An 11,322-nucleotide genomic window follows, 5' to 3' on the forward strand; every position below is an offset into this window, starting at 1 on the left:
CACCCCTCCTTCTCACTTCCATTCCTCCTTACTCAGTCCCTTATTCCCAGCTTCCTCACCCTCTCCTTCCCCCTTCCCCTTCTCCCCCTGACCCCCGTTCTATAAATAACCCAGGTGGACTTGACACCATGCCTCATATGACCATGCCATTTTGAAATGGGTGCTTTACCCCTCTACCTCCTGCTACCCTAACCTCACACACACCTCGTCACTCCTACTCAACCCACACCACCATAGACACACACTCTTTCCTATCACCAACATTAACCCCTACTTTCCTCTCTCTTGACTTCCTCACTCCCCCCCACTCTCTCTTTCTCTCTCTCTCTCACTCACTAACCTCCTCTGACCCTTTCACTAGCCTGTCCCCCAAACAAATGTCAAACACACGTTCACTGAGCTCCAGGGGTCACAAGGACATTCCTAAATCAGCTGTGCACAGAACAGGAAAACATGTGCACACTCAGACAACAACATGGCTGGCCCAAATGACTAGATGAACATAACACATCCAGTAGGATCCTGGGAAATGTAGATACCAGACAGCCAGTATTCACCATTGTATTCCTGGGTCTTTATGCTATTCAAACAAAAGAAGCACCACTGTTGGGGATATCAGTCAGCTGCAAAAGTTATTATCATGCCAGCCCAGAGACATTGTTTTGGTGATGAAGACAGACTAGTGTGACGACCCTCCCACTCTGTCTGCCATATTCTTTCTCTTTGCTCTTGTTTTCCTTATTAGGATGTTGGTGGGCGGAGCTGGGAGGGTCGTCAGCGAAATGAGACACACCTTTCCCCCATTCATTGAGGAGACTCTCCATGCAGACACACTGTTGGATTTTGGTTATGGCATTTTTGTGGCTGTTTTGTTTGTTTGTTTGGGCACATTTCAACACCCCTCATTATCACATCTATGCACGCAACCAATCACTTACACTACTGATTACTGACTACACACACACCATTGTTTATTGTATATAGGTTACTTCAGTTAATAAATATTATTATTATTGTCTCTCTCTGTTACGGGCTATGAGCCGCTTCGTGACACTAGGGACAGGCGAGGGTGATGCTTTACTTAAGGTCTGCTTATAAATGGCTTAAAGCTGCAGTATGTACTTTTTTGGGCGACCTGACCAAATTCACATAGAAATGTGAGTTATAGATCTATAATTCTCATTGAAAGCAAGTATATGAAGCGGTAGATCTGTTCTATGTGAAATATTTCTATGCTTAAGTTTCATTTTTGCATCTTTTACTTTCCATTTTGTACACCAGTTGAAAATACTTTTTGGTTATTGAAAATTAATTTCACAGCGGGTTAGATGGTACAATGATTCTCTACACTTGCTTGTTTTGTCACATGAACTGAAATTAGGCGAACTATTCGTGTGTGCGTGTGAGATAAGGTCGAAGGCAGTCAAATTAGGCTACACCTAGTGAATTTATAGCCTGAATGTGGCGCATTTGGTGCATGGGTTAGCTGTGGCTACCACATGGCCTACTCAACAGGTAGCCCAGCAGAAAGGTCACTGGTTAGAATCCCCGAGCTGACTAGGTGAAAAATCTGATGTGCCCTTGAGCAAGACACTTAACGCTAAATGCTCCTGTAAGATGCTCTGGAGCATCTACTAAATGACCAAAATGTGAATTCCTGCCAGGCATTTCAGGACAGCCATTTTCCTATTGGGGTTGATATTCAGCCTGTGTACATGGAGCTATATATTAATCTGCTCAACACTATAGGTAGCCAAGGAACCTAGATTGTGATTAACAGCATTCTTTTACCATTGAACGTACTATCACTGGCTATAGGCCTACTCTCTTCAGGCTTATTAAAAGGACTAGGCCTACAGCTTCAGACACTACCGAAAAAGAAGCAAGGCTTGGATCATTATTTGCTGTCCATAGGTGCATTTGGATTTCAGAACTTCGGAGAGCGACAAAGAGGCTGTCAGAGGTTTATAAATAGGAAAACACCTATTGTGCAATCGTACAACCACACTTACTGTGATTACCTTTTTTTCACAACTACTTGAAATTCCAAATCGTATTCACTTTCATTTCTGTTGTGGGCCGACCTTCTGTCCATGGATTATTTAATTGCTGCGTGTTACATCAGAACCAGCGTGCGTAAAGAGCATTGTGCCAACACGAGGATAAACCTAACCCTCTTTGTATCTGGGGCACAAACCATGCAGTTAATGGGAAATCAAATTTACAAAACATTTTATAAAAACACTGACACTAGATTTTATAGGGCGTAATTTATGGGCTCATATATATTGCCCTTTGGAATAGAAAGATGGCTAGCCTAGGTCTCCATTGTTCATAGTTCAATGCATTACTCATGTTTGCAAAAATATATAGTGCTAGAACCAGATACTCTTGGGGAAAAAATTACAATTCACAAAATCTACTATTGAATTGATTTACAATTTAATATTCTGCTGAAATTCTGAGACTGTAATTGTCACTAAACGTGAAACACCGTGCGCAATGCTCACTAGTTAGCGTCAATAAGCTATTTAATCCGTTTATTTATAGCCTATAATTAACCTACATAGCCTAGTGATGTCTACTTTGTCCGAATGTTGTAATTTCCTGAATATCTAAAAGTGCTGAGACTTATGCAGTTGTCAGACAGTCAGGCCTCCTGCCCTGTCCTGAAGCCCTACTATCATGTAGCCTACTCCACTATACTCTCGCTTCCACACTTTGAGCCATCTAAACAACAATCAAATAAGTAAAATATTATTTCAGTATCACTCCACTAGCCGAGATTAAAATATTGTTGGTGTTATGAATTCCCTACCTTGTTTGCAGGGCGATGCACGGAGTTTCAGAGCGGTCTGGGTCTCACGCAATAGGGCAGAGTGAAGGAGAAAGAGAAAGCACAGAGGGGCGGACTGAGCAGGCGCAATCGGACGACAAAGAGGGCGGGGTCGTTGTGTAATTGTCATTGAGCAAAAAGAGGTAGCCTACGAAACAAGCCAACTATTTTCCAAAGCTTGTTTATTTTCTGAAGACAGGGGCGTCATGCACCCCCCCAAAAAATCTGAGGGGGAACAAATTACGTGAGGATGGCTGGGGAGGTGACCGCCCACAGTCAGGAAGTTGGAGAATTAAGCACTTTTCAAACACCTAAAACTGCCTTTTCCTGCTATCTAGGGCCATAATCATTATGCTTAATTCGATGTAAAAAAAAATAATTAAATGCATATTTTTCAGCATATCTAAGCATACTTCTTGAGCTGTCTGTATCCTGCTGTATTTTTTAAAGAAAGTAAATATGCGTCTCTGCATCTTTGCTAAAATCTGGGTAAAAGATTGAAAGGAATGTGTCTTCCAATTTAGCAGGCATACCAGCTAAGATAACTTGACTCATAGTCTGAAATGGCTTCTTGGTAGCTAGGTATTATAATAATAGTAATAATAATGATAAGAAAAATAATAATAATAATGTATTTATTTTATAGAGCTAACGCTTTCATTCCAAGTAGAATTTCAAAGTCGCTTTATAAACAAAATAAACCAAAAACAATTTAAAGCTACAATATGTAACTTTTTGGGTGAGCTGACCAAAATCACATAAAAATGTAAGTAATAGATCTTTCATTGACATTTAAAGCAAGTCTAGGAAGCGGTAGATCCATTCTATGTGCACTTTTTCTATACTTCCCGTTCTTAAGTTTAGTTTTTGCTTTTACTTTTGGTTTTATACACCAGCTTCAAACAGCTGAAAATAGAACATTTTTGGTTATGGAAAAGATATTCCACAGCGGTGTAGATGTTATAAGGATTCTCGACACAATGAGTGCTTGTTTTGTCACTGTAACGCTCTGGGTGTCGGGGGGTGTGAAGTCAAGCGCAGGAACCACAGACAGTTCAATTTTGGTGCTTTTAATGCACAACTGGCAAACAACATCCACACAAACAAACACTGGGTGCAACAAACAAATGTCCCCTACACGGAGGACAAAAAACCCAGTCCAAAATACAATTTATGAACGAAACCAACAAACGTTCATCTACTCCCGAATCCAACATACAGCTGAACAATCCCGCACAAAGAACCGTAAGGGCTGGCTGACTAATAAAGCCCCACTAATTATAAATCACCTCAACACAGGTGTACCAAATAAACACATAAGGAAGGGGAGGAAAAAGAGTCAGTGGCAGCTAGTAGGCCGGTGACGACGACCGCCGAGCCCCGCCCGAACGGGAAGGGGAGTCACCCTAGGTCGGAGTCGTGACAGTACCCCCCCTCTGACGCGCGGCTCCCGCAGCGCGCCGACACCGGCCTCGAGGTCGACCCGGAGGGCGAGGCGCAGGGCGATCCGGATGGAGGCAATGGAAATCCCTCAACATTGACGGATCCAAAATGTCCCCCACCGGTACCCAGCACCTCTCCTCCCGACCTTACCCCTCCCAGTCCACGAGGTACTGCAGGCCCCTCACCCGGCGTCTCGAGTCCAGAATGGCCCGTATCGTATACACCGGGGACCGCTCGATGTCCAGAGGGGGAGGGGGGGGGACCCCCGGCACCTCACCGTCCTGCAGGGGACCAGCTACCACCGGCCTGAGGAGAGACACATGAAACGAGGGGTTAATACGATAATAGGAAGGGAGTTGTAATCGATAACACACCTCGTTTATTCTCCTCAGGACTTTGAAGGGCCCTACACACTGCGGACCCAGATTCCGGCAGGGCAAGCGGAGGGGCAGGTTTCGGGTCGAGAGCCAGACCCTGTCCCCCGGTACAAACACGGGGGCCTCACTGCGGTGGCGGTCAGCGCTCCTCTTATGCCTTCTACCAGCTTGTTGGAGAGACTCCTGGACGGCCCTCCAGGTCTCCTTAGAGCGCTGTACCCATTCCTCCACCGCAGGAGCCTCGGTCTGGCTCGAATGCCATGGTGCCAGGACCGGCTGGTACCCCAACACGCACTGAAAGGGGGATACGTTAGTAGAGGAGTGGCGTAGTGAGTTCTGGGCCATCTCGGCCCAAGGAATGTATCTCGCCCACTCCCCTGGCCGGTCCTGGCAATACGACCGCAGAAACCTACCCACCTCCTGGTTCACTCTCTCCACCTGCCCATTACTCTCGGGGTGATACCCGGAAGTCAGGCTGACCGAGACCCCCAGATGCTCCATGAACGCCCTCCATACTCGGGACGTGAACTGGGGGCCCCGATCAGAAACGATATCCTCCGGCACCCCGTAGTGCCGGAAGACGTGGGTGAATAAGGCCTCCGCAGTCTGTAGGGCTGTAGGGATACCGGGCAACGGGAGGAGACGGCAGGACTTAGAAAACCGATCCACAATCACCAGAACCGTAGTGTTTCCCTGAGACGGGGGAAGATCGGTCAGGAAATCTACGGACAGATGAGACCATGGCCGTTGTGGAACGGGGAGGGGTTGCAACTTCCCTCTAGGAAGGTGCCTAGGAGCCTTACTCTGGGCGCATACCGAACAGGAGGAGACATAAACCCTAACGTCCCGAGCTAAGGTAGGCCACCAATACCTCCCCCGAAGGCTCCCCACTGTCCTCGCCACCCCAGGGTGTCCCGAGGAGGGTAGGACGTGAGCCCACCGAATCAGTTGGTCCCGAACACCAAGCGGCACGTACTTCCGCCCCGCCGGACACTGAGGAGGAGCGTGTTCCGCCCGTAGCGCCCGCTCGATGTCCGAGTCCACCTCCAATACCACTGGCGCTATCAGCCTCGAGGCGGGAAGGATAGGAGTGGGTTCGGTGGACCTATCCTCCGTGTCGTAAAGGCGGGACAGTGCGTCAGCCTTTACGTTTTGGGAGCCTGGTCTATAGGATAAGGTAAACCGGAACCGGGTGAAGAACATGGCCCACCTTGCCTGACGTGGGTTCAGTCTCCTAGCTGCCCGAATATACTCCAGATTCTGGTGGTCGGTCCAGATGAGAAAGGGGTGCTTAGCCCCCTCAAGCCAGTGTCTCCACACCTTCAGAGCCCTGACCACCGCTAACAACTCCCGGTCCCCCACATCATAGTTACGCTCCGCTGGGCTGAGCTTCCTAGAGAAGAAAGCGCAGGGGCGGAGTTTTGGTGGCGTACCCGAGCGCTGTGATAGCACGGCACCCACCCCAGCCTCGGACGCGTCCACCTCCACTATGAATGCTAAAGAGGGGTCCGGATGCGCCAACACGGGCGCATCCGTGAACAGAACCTTCAACCTGTTGAAAGCTCCGTCCGCCGCTGCTGACCACCGCAACCGCACCGGGCTCCCCTTTAGCAGTGAGGTAATGGGAGCCGCTACCTGGCCAAAACCTCGGATAAATCTCCGGTAGTAGTTGGCAAAACCCAAAAACCGCTGCACCTCCTTTACCGTGGTCGGAGTCGGCCAATTACGCACGGCCTTAATGCGGTCACTCTCCACCACCACCGCCGAGGTGGAAATGCGATAACCCAGGAAGGAGACGGCTCGTTTGGAGAACACACACTTCTCAGCCTTGACGTATAGGTCATGCTCCAGCAGTCTGCCAAGCACCTTGCGTACCAGAGATACATGCGCGGCGTGAGTAGCTGGGTAGATCAGAATGTCATCGATATACACAACCACCCCCTGCACGTGCAGGTCCCTGAGAATCTCGTCTACAAAGGATTGAAAAACGGCTGGAGCATTCTTTAACCCATACGGCATGACGCAGTACTCATAGTGGCCCGATGTGGTACTAAATGCGGTTTTCCACTCGTCTCCTTTCCGAATACGCACCAGACTGTACGCGCTCCTGAGGTCCAGTTTTGTAAAGAACTGCGCTCCGTGAAATGATTCCACCGCCGAAGCGATGAGAGGTAGTGGGTAACTAAACCCCACTGTGATGGCATTTAGACCTCTATAATCAATACACGGACGCAAACCTCCCCCCTTTTTCTTCACAAAAAAGAAACTCGAGGAGACGGGTGAGATGGAGGGCCGAATGTACCCCTGTGTCACGATCGCGTTGACATGAACGAGAGGACCAAGGCGCAACATGATTTGAATACATCTTCTTTTAATAACAACGACGAAGATGAACACGACACACTTATACAACACTAACGAAAACAACAAACGATCGTGAAAACTTCAAACGTAAGTGCACACACAAACTACTTACGTCGACATATACATACACACAAACAATGACCCACAAACAGCTAAAGCCCATGGCAGCCTTAAATATGGCTCCCAATTAGAGACAACCGAAATCAGCTGTCTCTAATTGAGAACCCATTCCGGCCACCATAGACTTTCCTAGAACTACACCCAACATAGACACAGCTAGACACATACACTCAACACAAAACCATAAACTACAACAAACACCCCCTCTACCATATAATACCCCAAAATACACACATACCCCATGTCACACCCTGACCTAACTAAAATAATAAATAAAACAAATAATACTAAGGCCAGGGCGTGACATAACCCCCCCCTTAAGGTGCAAACTCCGGACGCACCAGCACATAGTCTAGGGGAGGGTCTGGGTGGGCTTCCTTCCACGGCAGCGGCTCCGGCACTGGTCGTGGTCCCCACCCCACCATAGTCATAAGGGGCAGCACCGGGATAAGGGGCAGCACCGGGATAAGGGGCAGCACCGGGATAAGGGGCAGCACTGGGATAAGGGGCAGCACCGGGATAAGGGGCAGCACCAGGATAAGGGGCAGCACCAGGGTAAGGGGCAGCACCAGGGTAAGGGGCAGCACCAGGGTAAGGGGCAGCACCAGGATAAGGGGCAGCACCAGGATAAGGGGCAACACCAGGATAATGGGCAGATCCTGGCTGGATGACGGCTCCGGCGGATCCTGGTTGGACGGCTCATGGCTGGCTGACAGATCCGGCTTCTCATGGCTGGCAGACGGATCTGGACGCTCATGGCTGGCTGACGGCTCTGGCAGATCCTGTCTGGTTGGCGGCTCTGGCAGATCCTGTCTGGTTGGCGGCTCTGGCAGATCCTGTCTGGTTGGCGGCTCTGGCAGATCCTGTCTGGTTGGCGGCTCTGGCAGATCCTGTCTGGTTGGCGGCTCTGGCAGATCCTGTCTGGTTGGCGGCTCTGGCAGATCCTGTCTGGTTGGCGGCTCTGGCAGATCCTGACTGACGAATGGCTCTAGCGGCTCCTGACTGACTAATGGCTCTGACGGCTCGGGACAGACGGGCGGCTCTAATGGCTCTGGACAGACGGATGGCTCAGACGGCACTGGGCAGACGGATGGCTCAGATGGCGCTGGGGAGACGGATGGCTCAGACGGCGCTGGGGAGATGGATGGCTCAGACGGCGCTGGGGGGACGGATGGCTCAGACGGCGCTGGGGAGACGGATGGCTCTGGCCGGATGAGGCGCACTGTAGGCCTGGTGCGTGGTGCCGGAACTGGAGGCACCGGGCTAAAGGCACGCACTTTCAGGCTAGTGCGGGGAGAAGGAACAGGGCATACTGGACCCTGGGGACGCACATTAGGCCTAGTGCGTGGGGCCGGAACTGGTGGTACCGGACTGGGGACACGCATCTCAGGGCTAGTGCGGGGAGCAGCAACAGGATGCACAGGACTCTGGAGACGCACAGGAGGCTTAGTGCGTGGTGCCGGAATTGGTGGTACCGGGCTGGAGACACGCACCATAGGACGAGTGCGTGGAGGAGGAACAGGGCTCTGGAGACACACTGGAAGCCTGTTACGTGGTGTAGGCACTGGTGGAACTGAACTGGGGCGGGGAGGTGGCGCCGGAAATACCGGACCGTGCAGGCGTACTGGTTCCCTTGAACACCGAGCCTGCCCAACCTTACCTGGTTGAATGCTCCCCGTCGCCCGACCAGTGCGGGAAGGTGGAATAACCCGCACCGGGCTATGTAGGCGAACCGGGGACACCATGCGTAAGGCTGGTGCCATGTATACCGGCCCGAGGAGACGCACTGGAGACCAGACGCGTTGAGCCGGTATCATGGCACCTGGCTCAATGCCCAATCTAGCCCTACCAGTGCGGGAAGGTGGAATAACCCGCACCGGGCTATGAACACGTACAGGAGACACCGTGCGCTCTACTGCGTAACACGGTGTCCGCCCGTACTCCCGCTCTCCACGGTTAGCCTGGGAAGTGGGCGCAGGTCTCCTACCTGCCCTCGGCCCACTACCTCTTAGCCCCCCCCCCCCCCCCCCCCCCCCAAGAAATTTTGGGGTAGTACTCGCGGGTCTCCAGCCTTGTCTCCGTGCTGCCTCCTCATATCGCCTCCTCTCGGCTTTCGCTGCCTCCAGCTCTTCACGAGGGAGGCGATATTCTCCCGGTTGCGCCCAAGGTCCGTTACCATCTAAAATCTCCTCCCATGTCCATGAATCCTTAATGCCTTGATCCTGTTGCCGCTGGTCATGTTGCTTGATCCGGTATTGGTGGGTCATTCTGTCACGATCGTGTTGACATGAACGAGAGGACCAAGGCGCAACATGATTTGAATACATCTTCTTTTAATAACAACGACGAAGATGAACACGACACACTTATACAACACTAACGAAAACAACAAACGATCGTGAAAACTTCAAACGTAAGTGCACACACAAACTACTTACGTCGACATATACGTATACACAAACAATGACCCACAAACAGCTAAAGCCCATGGCAGCCTTAAATATGGCTCCCAATTAGAGACAACCGAAATCAGCTGTCTCTAATTGAGAACCCATTCCGGCCACCATAGACTTTCCTAGAACTACACCCAACATAGACACAGCTAGACACATACACTCAACACAAAACCATAAACTACAACAAACACCCCCTCTACCATATAATACCCCAAAATACACACATACCCCATGTCACACCCTGACCTAACTAAAATAATAAATAAAACAAATAATACTAAGGCCAGGGCGTGACACCCTGTCCCAGAGACTCCGTGACATATGTCTCCATAGCCAACGTCTCCTCTTGGGACAAGGGGTACACGTGACTCTTGGGAAGCGCAGCGTTTACCTGGAGATCTATCGCACAATCCCTTCCCGGTCGATGGGGTGGTAATTTCGTCGCTTTCTTTTTACAGAAAGCGATTGCCAAATCGGCATACTCGGGGGGAATGCACACCGGGGAAACCTGGTCTGGACTCTCCACCGACGTAGCGCCGATGGAAACTCCAAGACACCTTCTAGAACACTCCTCTGACCACCCCTGGAGAACCCCCTGTCTCCACGAAATACTGGGATTGTGCCGGGCCAGCCAGGGAATTCCCAGCACCACTGGAAACGCAGGCGAATCAATAATATAGAGACTGATCCGTTCCCTATGATTCCCCTGCGTCACCATGTCCAGTGGAACTGTGTCCTCCCTGACCACCCCTGACCCTAATGGCCGGCTATCTAGGGAGTGCACGGGAAAGTGAGAATCTATCGGCACAAGCGGAATGCCCAACTTACGGGCGAGTCCGCGATCCATAAAGTTCCCAGCTGCACCTGAATCGACTAGCGCCCTATGCTGGGAAGAGGGAAAAAATTTAAGGAAAAAAATCAAGACAAACATGTGACCAACAGGGGGTTCTGGGTGAGTCTGGTGCTGACTCACCTGGGGTGATCGAGAAGCGTTCCGCCTGCCATCTCGACTCCCAGACGGGACCCCCCAGCACCGATCGGCCGTGTGTCCTCTCCGACCACAGCTGGTGCAGGGGGGGCCTCCTCCTCCGATACCCCTAGGCGCGGTCCCTCCCAACTCTATCGGGATGGGAGCCGGGGTGCTGGGTGGTGGAACGCACAGGACCTTCTCCGAACGCCCGCGGGTAGCCAGCAGATTGTCCAGTCGGATGGACATGTCAATTATCTCATCAAGGGAAAGAGCGGTGTCCCGACACGCTAGCTCCCTGCGGACGTCCTCCTGGAGACTACACCGATAGTGGTCAATAAGGGCCCTGTCGTTCCACCCTGATCCCGCGGCCAAGGTCCGGAACTCCAGTGTGTAATCCTGTGCGCTCCTCTTCTCCTGCCTGAGATGGAATAGTCTTTCACCCGCCGCTCGGCCCTCTGGGGGGTGGTCAAACACGGCACGAAAACGGCGGGTAAACTCTGGGTAGTGCTCCTTCGCTGAGTCTGGGCCATTCCAGACTGCGTTTCCCCACTCCAGAGCACGACCCGTTATGCAGGAGACGAGGACACTCACCCTTTCCGCTCCCGAGGGAGTGGGGCTAACGGTGGCCAGGTATAGTTCCAGTTGGAGTAAGAACCCCTGACACCCTGCCGCCGCTCCATCATAATCCCTCGGGAGCGTAAGACGGAGCGCGCTGGAGCCGGGGGATGGAGAGTCCTGAGGAGGGGAAACCGAAGG

At 51.3% G+C, this 11,322-nt stretch overlaps 1 protein-coding gene across 2 annotated transcripts in view; it reads right to left on the reverse strand.

Annotated features, from left to right (window-relative positions):
* The window catches only part of LOC129826483 (voltage-dependent anion-selective channel protein 2-like), a 37,466-nt gene extending 34,485 nt beyond the window's left edge, over positions 1 to 2,981 (reverse strand). Inside the window, exon 1 of one of the 2 annotated variants that reach the window (XM_055887263.1) lies at positions 2,819 to 2,981. In XM_055887263.1, the coding sequence (XP_055743238.1) occupies positions 2,819 to 2,966 (148 nt within the window). In that variant the 5' untranslated portion in view covers positions 2,967 to 2,981. The remainder of the gene's footprint in view (positions 1 to 2,818) is intronic. The other variant, XM_055887264.1, reaches the window with a different exon arrangement.
* Positions 2,982 to 11,322: the final 8,341 nt, after the last annotated feature.

Source organism: Salvelinus fontinalis, chromosome 28 (genome assembly GCF_029448725.1).
Source record: "Salvelinus fontinalis isolate EN_2023a chromosome 28, ASM2944872v1, whole genome shotgun sequence".
Lineage (NCBI taxonomy): Eukaryota > Metazoa > Chordata > Actinopteri > Salmoniformes > Salmonidae > Salvelinus > Salvelinus fontinalis.